The sequence below is a fragment of the Vombatus ursinus genome, unplaced genomic scaffold (genome assembly GCF_900497805.2).
Source record: "Vombatus ursinus unplaced genomic scaffold, bare-nosed wombat genome assembly UNPS02009173.1, whole genome shotgun sequence".
Lineage (NCBI taxonomy): Eukaryota > Metazoa > Chordata > Mammalia > Diprotodontia > Vombatidae > Vombatus > Vombatus ursinus.
Genome location: NW_020948951.1, coordinates 9,488,573 through 9,506,604, shown reverse-complemented (window position 1 = coordinate 9,506,604; position 18,032 = coordinate 9,488,573). Strand labels below are relative to the sequence as shown.

The window sequence follows — 18,032 nt, the reverse complement described above, 5'->3', positions numbered from 1 at the left end:
CCCCATCCTCCAAAGTGCCCCATCCCCCTTTGCCCTCTTTCCTGGTTTTGCAGGAACCTTGTCATCCTGCCAAGCTTCAGTTGACCAACCCTTCTGGACAGACTTTGGGTGGACAGTCAAAATATTACTGTGTCTAATCCTGCTACCTCTCCCTTCTCCTTGTCAACTGGAAACAGCAATTAATGAATCAGTCAGCAAGCATTTATTAAGCACCCAGGTGCCAGGTACTGAGCTTGTTGCTGGGGATACTAACAGAAAATAGAAAAGTGGGACATCCACTGCCTTCAAAAAGTTTCTATTCTACTGAGGGGATGCAACAAGTTTTAGAAACGAAGACTACAGGGACAGAGGCTGGACCTGAGATTTCATTGATCCAAGGAAGTCCCTCTACCAATTCCAGTCACCACCTTCTCTGTAATTTATAGTCTTGGACAGTTGTCTAGAGCACTTAGACCTTAGGTGACCTACCCAGAATACCACAGGAAAATGGGATAGGGTCAGAGTCAGGATTTGAACTCAGCTCTTCCTGGTTCCTACTACAACATTTTGCCTTTCAAATACAAAACAGATACAAAGTGTTTGGGGGAAGGGAGTAGCATGGGATAGGGTTAAGACTAAAAAACTATGAGAATCAAGAAAGGTTTCTTAAAAGGAGATGGTATTTGAGTTGAGCTTTGAAAGGAGCTGGGGGTTCCAAGAGCTAGAAGTAAGGAATGGGGAGCTTGGGAGTAAGGTGGAGGCAGGAAGAGATTTGGAGGTGAGAGATGAAATGACTTTGCAGGAATAAAAGGTAGTGGGTCAGCTTAACTGAAACTAAGAATGTGTGTAGAAAACTGGAAAAGTGGGCTAGAGCCAAATTGGAAAAGGTTTTAAATGCTAGACAGGAGAAAATTGTATTGTATCTCAAAGGCAATAGGGAGCCACTGGAACATTTAGAGCAGGGGAGTGACATGGTCAGGCCCCTGATTTCGAAATATTAATTTGGCAGCTGGGATGGATTGGAGTGAATGGAGATAGGGAGACCAATTAGGAATTTACTATAATAGTCCAGACAAGAAATGATGAGTTTCTGACCAAGGGTAATTGCAGTATGAGTGGGAAAAAAACTTCTTAACTTGAGGGGAAGAGTAGTATTACCCTTGTCAGAAACAAATAAGTTAGGATGAGGGATAAGTTTAAGGAAAAAGAAAATGAATTCTGTTTTGGACATGTTGAGTTTGAGATGCTTCTGGGACATCCAAGTGGGAAATGTCTAGCTTGCAAGTGAAGGTTTGGGACTGGAGCTGGGTGTGGGGAGGTACAGGGAAATCATATCAACACAGAATGCCATAGGAGAAATTAGTCTGAGAATGTAGAGCCCCAAATGTGAGAGATGGAAGGGATCTGAGATCATAGAATGTTAGAGATAGAAGGTACCTAGAACGAAGAAATGTCAAATGGCTGGAAGGAACCTTCCAGACCATCTCACTCAGCCTCTTAACTTTAGAGATGAGGAAACTGAGGCCTAGAGATTTGCCCAAGGTCACACAAGTGGGTCTGTGGCTGCTATGAGGTTCCCTTTAAAATCCCGCCTAGGCAAGGATCTCACACACCAAAGAATCCCGTTTCCATGGTGGCTTCCAGACCCTCCCCCAGCCCCTGCATTCCTCCTTAATTAGAACTCTCAGCCAACTCTCTCCCTCTGCTTTGTGGGTTCTCCGTAGGGAATTTTTAATCCTGGCTGTAGCTTTCTACAGTTCCCCCCCCCCAGCCCTTAACTTGTTCACAAGGTGCCCGGTGCAGAGGAGGAGAGAGGGGCCTTCTTAAAATGAAATCTGATTCACCCTCCAGCCCCCAGCCCCAAAAGTGGTGACATCAAAAAACCCGAACCTACAGATAATTCCCAGATTCCTTCAGGTAAACTTGATAAATACTGCCTAGGAGTCGTATATATTTATATATTTGGGGCATCATCCTAAGGGTATGGAATAGGCACCTTCCTTGCTTGGGGTTTTAGAGACGGAAGGTCTCTTAAAGATAATCTAGTCTAAACCCAACATTTTAGAGCTGCAGGAACTGAGGCCCAGAGACGGGAAGTAGATTTTCCAAGTCCCGGTGAGTGGCTAGAAACCTGGTCTTTTGAATCCCAGTTCAACGCTCCTTCCTCTGTCCTCAGCTACCAAGGAGTTTCCTTTTTCTAACTATGGGCTGGTTACAAGCCTTCTGGGAGACACAGACTTGGCTGCCCCCCACCCCCCACTGCTTACCCCCCAACCTCTGCTGCCCTCTGGGAAGTGGAGGAGTGAAGGAGGCTTCCAGGCCCAAAATTGGGTCTGGATTTTCCTGTCTCAGACATCAGATAGCAGTGACTTGAGTCGGTTCTATAGGAAACTGGAGATACCTGAATTCTTACTTGGAATTCTGATGTGTAGAAGGGATTGGAGGAGGGCTGGGAAGCATTCTCAGAGAGGAGAGATTGTCTCCCCTCTATCCTTACCGCTGGAGTAGTATACTGCAAGGAACTTCCTAGTGTCCTCCTTCTGGATCACCTGCAGTAAGCATTCCCTTGCAAATGTCAGAGGTGTTCAATCATGCCTTGTGTCAGGGGCCTAGAACCTGGGAGGCCAGAGTTGGAAGGAACCTCAGAAGTCACCTGGTCCAGCCTATTCCTGCACAAAAAGCCCCTTTCCAACAGCCCTGAAGGAGTGGCCGGACAGATCACAGAACCCACCACCTCCCTGGGGCAGCTTTCCTTCTCTACCTCTCTAGGACTTCTGCCTGCTCCTGCCCTCTGGAGCCCAGCAGAACAAACCTAATCCCTATTCCACATGACAGCTTTCCTGTCATCCCCACTGCCCTGCCCTAACCCACCCTCTCCTCACCCCCCAAAAAGAACAGAGCACAACATATCAGCTAACAGAAACCTAGGGCCAAAACTCAGAATGTCACTGCCAGGAGGAATCCAAGAACATAGGCCATAGCATGGCAAGGGTGGAGAGGAGCTTCAAGTTCACCTTGGCCAACTGCAGCTCAGTTTACAGAAACTGAGAGCCAGAAGGACAGTGATTTGCCCAGGGTCACACAGCTTGTTAGTAGCAGAGCCCAATCTGTCTTCCAGCTATATCAGGCAGTCAGGGAATAGGGCCTTTCTCTGTTTTCAAGTTTCTGGCTTTAGAGACTACCTAATATCCTGTCCCAGCAATCCCAGGAGGAGGAGACTGTGTTGGCTCCCTCCAGAGCAGGGAGAGGTGAATTCCAGAGCCTGCCTCTTATCCTCTCACCTGACCTGACCTCCCCTGGGACTGGAAAGGGGAGGAGGGTGGGGTTTGAGACGTGTGGACCAGTTATCCTGCTGTTTGTCTTTCTTCAGTGGGTGCCAGGATGGGTCACGACTGACGCTTGGCCTCCCCCAGGGCCTGGCCCCTCACCAATGCCTCCTCAGGCCTTGTTCCTGGAGAGCCAGTGCCAGGCCAGAGGCCCCAAGGAAAGGGGGAAGGGGAGAGGCAGAGGAAGCACTCACTGCTCCAGCCCCTCCCCCTGCAACCCCAAGGCTCACAGCTTCAGCTGCTCTGGCCTCTTCCTCCACGTGCCAAGGCTCTGAGTCCTACCTTAGAACTCAGCCAAGAGCATGGCAAACATGGCCATAAAGGGGCAGCTAGGTGGCGCAGTGGATAGAGCATGGGCCCTGGATTCAGGAGGACCTGAGTTCAAATCCTACCACAGACACATAACACTTACTAGCTGTGTAACTCTGGGCCAGTCACTTAACCCCATCGCCTAGCCAAAAAAACAAAACAAAACAAAACACATGGTTGGATGCCTAATAAGTTGGATGCCAACAAGTGTATATGAAGCACTCACTATGTACTGGGCCCTCTGCTAAGCTTCGTGAGGAAATGAGGGGTTAGTTAGGAGGGTGGGGTTTCAGAGAGAGAAGAGGAACTGGGTGTGATGGAGACTCAGTGAAGGGGTTGATGACTCCGTGTAGGGACAGATAGAGCACTGGGCTTGGAATCAGGAAGACTCATCTTCATGAGGTCAAATCCGGCCTCAGACACTTAGAAGCTTGTGTGACCCTGGGCAAGTCACTTGACCCTGTTTGCCTCAGCTTCTCACCTGTAAAATGAGCTGGAGAAGGAAATGGCAAACCACTCCAGTATCTTTGCCAAGAAAACCCCAAATGAGGTCATGAAGAGTTGGAACCAACTGAACAGCAGCAGGAGGAGTGCTGGGGGGGGGGGGGGGGGCTCAATTAGACAGGATCATGAATGCTTTTACATAGACAAACACAGTGATCTCAGAACAGCTAAACACCCTTCAACCCCCTTGGCTGTGTCCTGAGAACTACCCCCACCCCCCATGTTTCTGGCTTCACTGTGGCACGATCCCACCGTGGACAAACTCCGTATCTTATCAATGTCCTGGTATGGGGGGGAGATAAGAGGCCTGTGCTTAACGCCACCTGATGTCAGGGGATTCTTATCAGGAGCAAGCGTCACCTCCTCCCCAGCTCAGGCCTAAGACCCTGTGATTTCATCGATCAGCCAGTCCAGCATTGAAGGGCCTCCTCTCACCACCTCTGTTCCTCAACACTCTCCTCACTGAGATGGGCTGTTGGGGGGTGAGGGGAGAAGGGGAGTGAGAGGAGAGATGAGTAAGGAGCAGTCATTTCAGCCTGCGAAAACCTGTCCCCAGACCTGGACATCCCTGCTTTTATATAAACCATCCCCATTCCCCCTGCAGTTCTGACCTTGGACCCCTGCACCCAAATAATCATATATAGCAGCAAACCGTCCAAAATAGGGGTTTATCCTGGCCCAAATACTTCTCAGCCGTGTGATTGCGGCCAAGTTACTTAAGTTTCCTAAGCCATGGTGAGAATACTACTAAAATCATGGAAAAAACACTGGACTTAGGAGCATAGATTTCGAGCAGGAAGGAATATTAGAGCCCAGTGAATCTAACTGCCTTGTCTTAAAGATGAAGAAACTGAGGCTAGTAAGTATCTGAGGCTGGACGAGAACTCAGAGATCTTCCTGAGGCCAAATGGAGCACTCTACCCACAGTGCATGGGGGTGTCTCTGTATCCCCTCCCCCACCTCCCCTGCTTCAGATCTGGGCTTTTGTCCTGGTCCTGCCATTGACTCATTAGACATGTCCATTCCCCTCTCTGGGCCTTACCTAAAAAGTGGATGGAACATTCTAGGGTCCTTTCCAGCTTTAACAGTCTGTGAGTCTCCCTGTCTCACAGAGCTGCCTGTTGGGGAAAACAGAACTGGAATTCAAACCCAGGTCTTCTGACTCCCAATTTCAGCTTCCTCTCACTCAGCTATGCCTCAGGATCCCCTGGTGAGAGGCTCCTGCTTATAGTAGATTTATATTCCCTGGCTTTAGGGTGTGAGGAGGAGAGAGGGGAGAGGGAGGAGGGGGGCAGTCCTCAAAGTTGGCCTGGAGTTAGGAAGAGGGGCAATAATTCACCACTGAGAGGGGCAGTGGATCCAGTGGAGGGAACCCTTGACTGAACTCTAGTTTCCATCTTTGCCCCAGACTGCTCGTGTGACTTGGGACCAATTTCTTCCTTAACTTGCTCTGTCAAATGAAGGGGTTGTACTCTCTGCTCCTTAAGCTCCCTTCTTCTGCTCAGGATTCTGTGACCATCTCTTCCCTCCCCCTTTCCTTATCGTCTTTAAAAGAGGTTCAAAAAGTCAGACTCCGTAGAAGTTTAGAGCTGTAAGAGACCTGTGCTGGGCTCCAGCAAGTCTGGAGCCCTCCAAGATTTTCTTTCTCGAGTCTCCCCCCCCCCAACACCCTCCACGAGGTGCTTGTCCCCACTTGACTTTAGGGTGATGAGAGCTTAAGCCACCCTCCTTCCACCTGCCACACTATTCAGAGCTCTTGGCACAAGCCTGTATTTTCTGCAGGGTCCCCCACCCTGCCTGGGACTGATGGTAAAGTCACCTTGTCTGGTCCCCTGCTTCTCTGAAAGAGCAGCTGAAAAAGAACTACATTGCCTCTTCGTTGTTGTTGTTTTTCCTTCTTTCTCAAAGAGGACCATAACATCAGGGTGTCTTGATACCATGACATGGAAGTCAATTGGATTTAAGTGAGGGAGGGCTGTGCAGAATCACCAGCCTCACTTTCTCCTGTGGAGCCATCTGGTCCAGTGGCCAGATATAGATCAGGATGACTAGAGATGGCCCTGGATGTAGTGGGAAGCCTTGGCCTTTTTAAGCTAAGGTCTTTAACAGGTTTCAGTCTGACTGAGGCAACACACATTCAGTGATTAAGGCTAGGTAACAAATGAGGTAGAGAACAGTCTTTTTCACCTAGTTTGGAAAAAAAAAAGGGGGATCTGGGATGGGAAGACCCTCAGGGTTTCTGGAAGTGAAAGTGGATAGTTCAGAAGTCTGGAAGAACTCAGTACGAATCCTACCTCAGACACTTACTAACTGTGACCCTCAGTTTCCTTATCTGTTAAATGGGGATAATAATAGCACCAGGTTGTCGTGAGGATCAAATGATATAACTCATAGGTACTTTAGCCCAACCTTAAAGAGGTAGATAACTGTTAGTTTATTGTCATTATTATTATTACCCCCTTGCCACCCACCTCAGATCTAAATCTAGTAATCCTGTGATTTCCCCAGGGATCCTACGATTATGGATTTAGAGTTCAGAGGCACCTTAGAGATCCTCTCAGCTCCCTTTATTGGTGTTCCAGGCTGAGAGAGGGGTGGGGCAGTGAGGTTCTACCTCCAGGTTGGGGACTCCAGGAAAGGCAGTTGTGAAGCCCAAAAGGTGACCTGGATCCATATCCCCCATGTCTCTTACTGTGGCCTTAGGCACACAGTAAGTGATTTCTCTGGACCTGTTTCCTTCTCTATAAAGTGAGAGAATTGGACAAGATGATCTGTGGAGTCCCTTTCAACTCTAACTGCTGTGATCCAGACACCTTGGCTCAAGAAGGAGGGTAGTTGTGCTGGGGGCAGGGAAGAATAGCAAGAGGGGCTGGGGGATCAGAGAAAGGGGCCATTTCTCATCCCTGCAGCACTTCCAATAGCTCATCTTTACCCCCCAGCTACTACGACCTCCACCCCTGGGCCCAGACAGCAGTAACTTAACACTTGTGGAGAATTCAGGCAGTAGGGAGGGTAGCTCACGTGCGCGCTCCGCTGCCCTCCCCTTCCCTGGCTCCCACGTCCCCAATCCTATCTTCCTCCCCCACTGGCCTAGCCCAGCTGGCACCAAAGAGAGAGGGAGGCCAGAGGCTATATTAAGAACTTCTCTATTCGGGGGAAAATTGATGGGGATGAAATCTATGCTCCCTGTCATATCACTACCCCTCCCTGACCCCCAGGAGGTCTAGCCCTTCAGAACGTGGAGAAAATGAACAGCCAGAGAAGGAAGGGTAGGTTAATGCATCGGCTGAGTAGGTCATAAGAGAAAGGAAGATACCTCCTGTGGGCTGGACCCTGGACTTGCCTGTCCTGGGGCAGAGAGAGAGGGGACAGTCCCAACCTGGGCCCTGGGCCCAGCCTGGCTGACATGCCGGAAACTCTGGTAGATCAGGGCAGGGCAAGAAAGAAGCAAGTGCTGGACTGTGAGCTAGAGCTCAGGCACAGGAGAGGAGATCCCCATGGGCTGGTGCTCAGGGTGCTTGGGACAAGTCCTAACTGCTAGACTGGCATCCTGGGGAGCTGACCAGGAGGACAGCGGGGCCATTGAGCAAAGAGCAAGGGCACAGAGGAAGAGGGACAGGTTTGGGCAAAGCAGCCCTCAGCCCTCCATATCTGAGCACAGAGGACCTCAGCCTAAACTCTAGCTTTGCCCATATTAGCTACCTGATCTTTCTCTGGCCCTCAGTTTTCTTCTCTGTAAAGTGGGAAAGTTAGATGATGTTGAAGGGCCCTTTCATTTCTGACTTGCAGTGATTCTGTGGGCAGTCTAGTGGGAAAAAAGATAGGATTTGGATTCAAGAGATCTGGATTTGTATCACAACTCTGCTATTTAACAACTTATATGGTGTTTGAAAATTTACATTACCTCTCTTGGACTTAGTCTTTTCATCTGTAAAATGGGGGTCAAAGATAGAGATTTCCACAGGTGTGGAACCCTGAATATAATAGCAAAAAAAAAATGTTCATTTATCAATCAGTACTGTTGGATTTTTTTCACTTTTCTTCTTTTAAAAAAGTCTTTATTTTAAGGGATGCCTCTCTGGGAGGGGAGAGGAGGAAGGATAACTTGGTAATGTAAAAAAAAAAGATAGGTGGCACAGTGGATAGAGCTCCAGCCTTGGAGTCAGGAGGACCTGAGTTCAAATCTGGCCTCAGACACTTGATACTTACTAGCTGTGTGACCCTGGACAAGTCATTTAACTCCCATTGCCTTACCAAAAAAAAAAAAAGGCAAAAAAAAAAGAGATAGCAATAAAATTTATTAAAATAAACAATAATGAAGTGGGGGAGATTGGGCAAAGTTCTTCCTAAGGTGCCTTAGGTGAGGGCATTGGGAACTTCCCTGGATGGTTCCATTTCGGCTGCTGCCTCCACTTACCTAAAGGCACCAGAAAGTCTCCTGGGCCTGCTCTCTCTTTTACCTCAGAATACAGTACTTGTGGCATAGGGAAAGGGATAGGGACCCAAAATTAATTCCTAGGCAGGGCCTAGAGTCTGAGGAACTGAGGGGCTCACCTGGGGCTGAGGAAAACTACTCTAGGTCCATCTGAGTTGTAGATAGAGGGTTCAGCCTTGATTATTTTCCCCCTTCACGGGCAGAATGCCTGTCTTTTTCCTTCTCTTCTCCCCTGCCCCTCCCCCTCCCCTACATGCTCAGATCATCCTTATCTTTCAAGGCACAGCTCAAGTCCTGTGCATTTTCCTTGGCTGCCTCAGCACACAACCATCTCCACCTCCATAACCCTATCTGATCTTAATTCCATACAAACTCTATTGATTCTTTCTGTGTGCAAATTTCTTTTTTCCTCTTAACCTGGAAACACCTAAGGAGCTAGATTTCTTCATCGTTAAATTCTGTCAGTTTTATCTTCTCAAGAGTTTATAGAATTTCAGAGATGAAAGAGCCCTTAGAACAGAGAATGTCAGAGCTAGGAGAGTCCTTAGAACAGGGAATGTCAGAGCTGGGAGGGCCCTTGGAATACAGAATGTCAGACCTGAGAGAATCCATAGAACAGGGAATGTCAGAGCTGGGAGAGCCCTTAGAACAGGGAATGTCAGAGCTGGGAAGGACTTCAGAATTCCTCTTCTTCAAACCTCTCATTTTACAAATGAGGAAACTGAGGACCAAAGAGAGGAAGGGAAGGCCTTCCCCAAAGCCTCATGGTAACAGAACTGGACCTAGAATCTAAAATTTCCTGAATCCCAGTATTACGCAGTTTTCCACGACTGACAAATCAGCCCCCCTCTTCAAATTTCCATGTCCCAGCCTAGCCCTCTTCCATTCCCTCCCTCTTGGACCACTGCATCAGCCTCTCTGCCTCCAGTCTCTACCCTTCACCTCCCTCTTGTACAGGGTAACAGAGTAACCTAACCAAAGCCCTAAACTATTTCACATCCCTTGGTGCATCCCATGGCCACATACAGTCTACAGAAGAAAGTCATAAGCTTATAGGATTTGGAGATGGAACTAAGATCATGAGATTTAGAAAAGGTAGGCACCTTAGATATCAGTGCCTTAATTCTACAGGAGAGAGAACTGAGTCTCAGAGAAGTCAAATGACTTTCCAAAGGTCACATAGGTAATTAGCAGATTGGATATTTAAACCTAGTTTTCTTATTCCAAATGGAGTACTCTTTCCCCATTATCCTATTCTGTAAACTCTTCCATCTTGGTATTCAAGATGCTCTAAGGTCTGGCTCCAACCTCATCTCCCCTCTGCTCCAAGAAGGCTGGGAAATTTTCTGGTTCCACCCTCAGGAGGCAATCTAATGATTATATATTGTATATTCTATATGTGCTTATATATATGTATATATGCTTACATAAATTTTAAGCACTTTACATAGATTGTCTTTGTTGACTTTCACAAATCTATGAGATAGGCACTGTGAGTACTATTACAATTCCCATTTTACAGATGAAAAAAAATGGAGGCTCAGAGAATTGAAGTGATTTACTCATGCCCAAATAACCTGTGAGTTATGAGGCAGCTTGGTGGCACAGTGTGCCAGGCTTGGAATTCTTCCTCAGACACTTATTAACTGTGTGACCCTGGGTAAGTAAGTCACTTAGGCATCTCTAAGTTTTAGCTTCCTCTCGGTAAAAATGGAGATAATAACACCACCTGCCTCCCAGGATTGTTGTAAGAATCAAATGAGATGATAATATTTGTAAAGCAATTGGCCAACCTTTAAAGTGCTGTCTAATTGTTAGCTCTAATTAGTAAGTGTTCGGGGTAGAATTCAAATCCACTGTTTCCTGACCTTAAATACAACACTCAGACTTCTCCTTTCTGCCTTGGTGCTTGTCATTCCCTGGCTGGAATGCCCTCCTCCTCCCCTCACCCCCACACTCTCTTCCCAAGTCAGTTGAAATCCTATTTTTCAAATCTCAGTTGATGTCTAGTGTTTTGCCAACCTTAAAGTACTTTATAAATGCTAACTATTATTATTAAGAAAAAAGATAGCCCATCTCTTCCAGAAAGCCTCCTAGGATTCCTCCAACCAAAAGAAATCTTGCTTTTGGAGCCTTGGAGTCAATTTCTAGCTCTGTTTTCCCAATCTTCCTTGCATAGTAATTACTAGGTCTTACCTCTACCCAAACCACCACCACCCATCAGCCTGATAGAGAGCTCTCTAAGGAAGGTAGTGTGGCTCCAGACTTGGGGGAAAGGGCCTTGAATGCCAAGTAGAAATTGGCTCTATCAGAGATTCTATAGAAGGGATTTCTACATGTTGTGGGAGATTGGAACAGATGGCCTTTTGGGGCATGGATGGCCCTGGAGAGGAGGTATGTCTGAACGTATAAGGGAAATTCTTGAGAGGTCTCTCCCTGCTGCATCGAAGTGATTTTCTGGGATAAAGAGTAAGTTTAACTCTTAGGACAGAAACTTTGTCCTGAGCCCTATTTCCCTCTTTGTAAAGACTTCTGGCCCAACCCCCTCATCGTATAGGCAGTTAAACTGAGACAACAGAGGCGAAATACATGGAGAATAAGTAGCAGAACTACTTTTAAAGCTAGTCCTCTGACTGCCCAGAGAGTAGAGTTAGGAGCAATGGATAGGAGTTGGAAAGAGGTAGATGTAGGCTTGTTGGAAGAAAAAAATTGTTACAGAGATAGTACTTGGATTTGGAATACTGAAATCCTGGTTCAAATCCTGTCCCCTGGTGCTCATTAGCTATGTGACCCTGGGCAAATCACTTAATCTCTTTGATCTTCACTTTCCTCATCTAATAATATCTGAATCACCTACTTACTTCATCAAATTCTTCGAAAGAACCATAAGATTATGTGCAGAAAAGACTTCAAACTTGAAAGCTTTATATAAATGTTTGCTAACAACCACAGTAACAACCTCAACAGTTGATGTTATCCAGATGTAGATTTCAAAAGGCAATGCTTTGAGAGATAATAGGTCCTCCTACACCTGAGGTGTTCAGTAGAGGGCAGATGACCACTCATTTTTTTGGAGGAGGGGTGTCCCTATCTAGCCCAGATTGGAGGTGCAGATACCACTCAGGATCCTACCTACCCTCATCACTGGTCAGCACAGAAGCTTTGAACAGCTGTTTCCAATCTGGGTCAGTTTGTCCCTCCCTAAGCAGCCTGGTGGGTGTCCAGCTTCCCAGGGCTCACCTAATCAACTTAGCCCTACTCCAGCTCAGAACTGCTGAGCTCAGGCCATGCACCAGCCTCAGCCTCCCCAATGGCAGGGACTACAGGCACGTTACTACCATGACTGGCTTCCCAGCTTGGATGACCACTCTTCTGGGATTCTAGGGGTGGGTGTGAATGTCAGACAGCATGAGGTCCTTTCCAACTATGAGATGTTAGAATATAGGTGCCTCCCTTTCTTCCTGTCTCAGGAACAAGATGGAGCAGTCACCTCCCCAAAGATTCGCATCATTTCTATAATAGCAACTAATTCTGTCTTGTTGCTGAGAATCAGTTTCGAATAGAATCAGGTCCCCTTGTCAATATTGCCACTTTTTTAAAGGGTAAAATTATCATTAAGGCATTCCACAAATAATTAGCTGCTCTGCTGCTGGCAGAGAAAGAGTCCCAACAGATAGCCCAATGATTTAAGTCCCCATTCCTACTACAATAATAATAACAATAATAACAATAGTAATAGAGAGCATTTATCTACAGCTTCAAGGTTTCTGAAATGCTTGGTATACTATGTTATGTGAATTTCACAACAATTCTTTGCATGGACAGTCAACCAAAGAAATATTAATTTACTGAAGAAATGAATGATCTTCATAACCTTCAGTTGTAAAGTTGTCTCCATGATAAAAAGCAAAACTTTTTGTCCTGGCATTTAAAGGCCTTCCACAGTCTGACTCCAACTTACCTTTTCATCTTTTTTTTCTCATTATTTCACACACGTCAAGACTAAGCCAAGCTGGGCTACTAACCATTCTGTGAACAGGTTCTGCTGTCTCTCCCCTCATTGCATTTGCCCAGGCCACACCTCCTGCCATGAAATACACTGTCTCTTTAACTCTGTCTCACAGACTCTTCTCTTCTCTCGAGGCTCAGCTCAGGGCTACCTTCTCCATGAAGTCTGAGCATTTCCTGAGGTGTCCTCTTTCTCTTCCAAAATTTCCTAGAACACTTTGTCTGTATCTCTCTTCTGCCTCCATCACAATCTACCTTGGATTACGCTTATGTGTGTATATGTCATATCCTCCCATCTCCAACATAAGAAACTTGAAGGCAGGAACTGTTTCATTTTTTACTTTTGTGTAAGTTCATTGCTTAGAATCAGTGCTCTGATTTTACACAAATCAGGTTCAATTTGGGGAGTTTGTCAGTGATCATACCCTTTTGTTTGTGTCCCTACTAAATGTTTCCCCTGGGAACATCAGAATTTGGCTTAGGTCTATGTTTTCACAAAAACACAGAAAACGTTTCTCAGTTCTCATGCAAGCCTTCGGGCTAACAAGTCATTATATATGCAGGATAGGTATTTAAATTGATTAAAACAATAACAACAAAAACCCCACTTATATTCAAACCTATAAAGTCAAGACTCCTCTACTTTCCTCTCAAGTGGACCTCTACCTTCTCCAGAAACCTATAGCCATCCAGACTTACATTTCTCTAAGTGGGTGGCCAGAGTCAAGCAATCTACCCAGACTGAGCTTCATTGTTTGTTTAGTCCCAAAGTGTCCTAGAGAATCAACTCTTTCCCCCCATAAATCTTCAAGTTGATAACCTAGTCCAAGGCATAGTGTCTTGCACATAGTAGTATTTTTTTTCTTCAAAAATTTTATCTTATTTTTATTGATGTCTTTTGTTTTTACATCCCACTCCTTTCCAAATATGCCCCTCTTCCTCCTCTATGCAGGAGGCCATCATTTGTAACAAAGAATAAAAAAGAGGAAAAAAAGTAGCACCACAAAACTATTGACTGGGTGTGACACTGTATACAATATTCCATACCCATAATCCTCAGTTCTGCCATGAAGAGAGGGACCTTCATTTTCTCAACTCTTCTCTGTCCAGATTTCTTGGTTATTATCATTACATAGTATCCAGTTTCAGGGTTTTGTTGTTGTTGTTGTTTTTGTTGTTTTTTAATTTATGTTTTTGTAGCCATTGTGTTTGTCGTTTTCCTGATTCTGCTTACTTAACTTTGCATCTGTTTGTATATTTTCCTGTGCATCTCAGAATTCTCCATATTTGTTGTTTCTTATGACACAGTAATATTCTATTACATTTAGATCTCACAGTTTCCTTAACCATTCCTCAGTCGATGGAATCTACTTTTTTGCTTCCAGTTTTTTGCTGTTACAAAAGGTGCTGATATGAATATTTTGGTGTATATGGGAATCTTTTTTTTGTCCTTGACCTTCACCCATAGAACTATCTTAATAAATGTTTGTTAACTAGCTTGATTACATTGTAAACTCCTTGTGGGCACACACTATGTTTTTCATCCTTTTTTTTTTCACCCTATCACTTAGCATAGTGCCTTGAAAGTAGGTGCTTAATAAATGTTTGTTGAATCAAAAAATGAGAGGGATGGGGCAGCTAGGATGGCTCACTGGATAGAGCACCGGCCCTGGATTCAGGAGGACCTGAGTTCAAATCCAGCCTCAGACACATAACACTTACTAGCTGTGTGACCCTGGGCAAGTCACTTAACCCCATTGCCTAGCAAAAACAAAAACAAAAAAAAAAATGAGAGGGAAACAGGGAAGTGAGATGGGTGGAAAGGGGGAAGGTAGGAATGAAAACAGCATACATAGGAGATCTGTGATAGAAATTCTTCATTCTACCTGGGTCCAGGGTCAATCTCCCAACGAGGTCTCAGGCACCCAGCTCATTCCTGGGCTTACTGCTTCTGCCACATGATCCCTCCTTCTTAAGAAGTGAGGAAGTTTGATATCATGGTAGTAGTACTACTAGTAGTAACAACAACTAGCAGTTAAGGTTTGCAAAGCACTTTACTTAATTGCAAGAGTCCTAAACTGAATATCAGTAGACCTGCCTGGGTTTGTGTTTCCATTGTGTTCTTAACTCGCTTTGTATAAATTTCTTTTTTTTTCCCCTGGGTCTCAGTTTCTCTGACTACAAAATAAGGAAGTTGGCCTAAATGATTTTATTTTTTTACAGCTCTAGCATTCTATATTACACTTTCAAACTTTTTTCCCACTGACATTCCATAGTCTGACATTTTGTATTCTATGCTCTAAGGATCCTCCCAGTTCTGACATTCTGTGTCTTATGTTCTCAGGGTCCTTCCGGGTCCGGTGTTCTGTGTTCTATGTTCTACGTTCTCAGTGTCCTCTCAGTTCTGACATTCTGTGTTCTACCTTCTAAGGGCCCTTATAGCTCTGAGATTCTGTGTCCTATGTTCAGCCCTTATAGTTGTAATATTCTGTGTTCTAAAGGCTTTCCCAACTCTGACACTCTGTGTTCTCTGATTGTAGGATGAGTTCCATCCATTTATTGAGGCCTTGCTGCCACATGTCCGAGCATTTGCCTACACCTGGTTCAACCTACAAGCTCGGAAACGCAAGTACTTCAAGAAGCATGAGAAGCGCATGACGAAGGACGAGGAGCGGGCAGTGAAAGATGAGCTGCTCGGGGAGAAGCCTGAGGTCAAGCAGAAGTGGGCCTCCCGTCTCCTGGCCAAGCTGCGCAAGGACATCCGGCCAGAGTGCCGAGAGGACTTCGTCCTAGCCATCACAGGCAAGAAGCCTCCAGGATGCGTCCTCTCGAACCCCGACCAGAAAGGCAAGATGAGGAGAATCGACTGCCTGCGCCAGGCAGACAAGGTGTGGCGGCTTGACCTCGTCATGGTCATCCTCTTCAAGGGCATCCCCCTGGAGAGCACCGATGGGGAGCGGCTGGTCAAAGCCGCCCAGTGTGGCCACCCCGTGCTTTGTGTCCAGCCCCATCACATCAGTGTCTCAGTGAAGGAGCTCGACCTATACCTGGCCTATTTCATCAGAGAGAGAGGTAGGGAACCCCCAGCATGGATCCACCTATGGGTCACACCAAGTGTATGTGAATGTGTTGGGAGGAGGGAGCAGCATAACCTTGTCAGCATTGGAAGCAAGGCCTAGGACAGGGGTGGGGAGCCTGCAGCCTCGAGGCCACATGTGGCCCTCTCTAGGTCCTCAAGTGCAGCCCTTTGACTGAGGGGCCAAACTTGAAAAGGACCTAGAGATGGGGATCTCTTGCCTAGGACTTCACCCAGGCCTATGATATGGAGATAGGTCTGAGGGAGAGACACTGCCTTTCCTTCAGTTTAAGGGGAGATGGAGTCTGCCTTCAGGGAACCCCCCCAGTCTGAGAAGGAAGATGCCACTCCTGCCCTCAGGGAGCCCCCAGTCTTAGGGTGGAGCCAGTACAAATGTGAGAACTGTAACTAGGAATTATTGCAGCTAGGACAAATTCATTTGCAGAGCAGGAAAGACAGCAGTTGCTGCAGGAAAAAGGTAGCTCATTCAAGTCACCAAGCATTTATTTAGTGCCTACTGTGTGCCAGACATCATGCTAAATGTTTGGGTTACAAAGAAAGGCAAAAACAGTCCCTGTTCTAATTGGGGCAGAGGACAGACAACATGCAAACAATTAGGAACAAACAAAACATATACAGGATAAACTGGCGTTCATCTGAGAGGGAAGATGCTAATTAACGGGGATCAAGAAGCACTTATTGCAGAAGGTGGGATTTTATTTGGAACCTGAAGGAAGCCAAGAGGTGGAGATGAGGAGGGAATGAATTCCAGACAATGAAAACTTCATGGAATTGGGAGATGTGAGGAATGGCAAGGTCAGTCATGAATTGAAAAGAACATGGAAGGGAATAAGGATTATGGAGCCTGGAAAGATAATAAGGGGACAGGTTAGGAAGGACTTTAGAAGACAAACAGATTTTATTTTTTACCCCGGAGGTGATAGGGAGTTTTGGACGTTATTCATCAGGGGGAGTTATATGGTCTGAACTGCTCATTCCTTAGAGATTCTGGCCCTTGCCCTAAAGGAAGCTGGAGAGAAGGGAGGGCCTCAGGAGAGGGATGGATGGGGAGCAGCCAGGGCAGGTTCTGCCTTGCCGTATCATGGGCCATGGTGGAAGATCGTGAGGCCAAGTGGAGGGATAATGAATGCTGTGGGACTTGTGTGCTCTCTGCCAAATGTTGGTATCCAGAGGTCATTCCTCAGTTGCTCCGTGGTGCTTATAGCTCTGCATAGCAAGTCCACACAAGGAACAAGAGACATGAGACCAAAATCAGTAGGGGATGGACCCAACAGAGTAGCTCTACATGCTGCTGGGATTGAGTGGCTAGAGCTGGAGGATCTGGGTGAATATGGGGTAGCTTCTAGGAGAAGGGAAGTTTGGAGAAAAATCTGGTGGAGAAAAGGAACAAGGGAAGAGGGTGGAAGGTCCCCCGAGTTCCCTCTGACTGTTCTGCGCTCTAGGAATCCTCCTAGAGTTTGGACAATGGGCAGAAGGTAGGACCAGTTCCCACCCTCTCCCTCAAGGTAGACAGACCAAGGCTTAATGGGGTCAGGAACAAGATCAGTAAAGTCCTGAAGGGAAGGAAAAGGGAATAAAGATACATCCCCCAAACTTTGGAATTGACTTTATGGCTCCAGGAGCTGGAGGGAGAAGTTTGAGGCCCCAGGCCAGAAGCTACATAGTATCATGGAAAGAACCATGGGACGTTAGTATCTGGGTGGTAGAGTGGATAAGGTGCAAGAATTAGAATCAAGAGGAGCTGAGTTCAAACCCTGTATCAGCCACTCACTAGCTGTGTGACCCAGGAGAAGTGACTTAACTTTTCTCAGCCTCAGTTTCCTCATCTGTGCTGTTGTTCAGTTATTTTCAGTTTCATCCAACTCTTTGTGACCCCATTTAGGGTTTTCTTGGCAAAGATACTGGAGTGGTTTGCTATTTCCTTCTCCAGCTCATTTTACAGATGAGGAAACTGAGGCAAACAGGGTTAAGTGACTTGCTCAGGGTCACACGGCTAGATATATCTGAGGTCAGATTCGAACTCAGGAAGATGAGTCTTCCTGACTCCAGACCTGGCACTCTATCCATTGCCTAGTCCTCATCTGTAAAATGGGGCTAATAATGGCACCTACCTCTCAGGGTTGTTGGGAGGATCGAATGAGATAACATATGTAAAGTACTTTGTAAAGCTTAAAGTACGATCTAAATGTTTGCTGTCATTAATTACCATTACTGAGATGTAAACGATCTCGGTTCTAGTTTCAACTCTGCTGCCAATTTCCTATGTGACCTTGGTCAAGTCCTTTCCCTTATGACTCTCTGTGTCTTTCTTTGCAAGATGAGAAAGGTGTTCTTAGTTGTTTCTAAGACTCCATGTTCTATGTTCCCGGTGCTC

At 46.2% G+C, this 18,032-nt stretch overlaps 1 protein-coding gene across 8 annotated transcripts in view; it reads left to right on the top strand.

The window, feature by feature from the left end:
• Positions 1-18,032, top strand: part of NFIC (nuclear factor I C) — a 133,494-nt gene that overhangs the window by 18,590 nt on the left and 96,872 nt on the right. For all 8 annotated transcript variants that reach the window (XM_027850948.1, XM_027850949.1, XM_027850952.1 and 5 more), the window contains exon 2: positions 15,102-15,633. In XM_027850948.1, the coding sequence (XP_027706749.1) occupies positions 15,102-15,633 (532 nt within the window). The remainder of the gene's footprint in view (positions 1-15,101; positions 15,634-18,032) is intronic.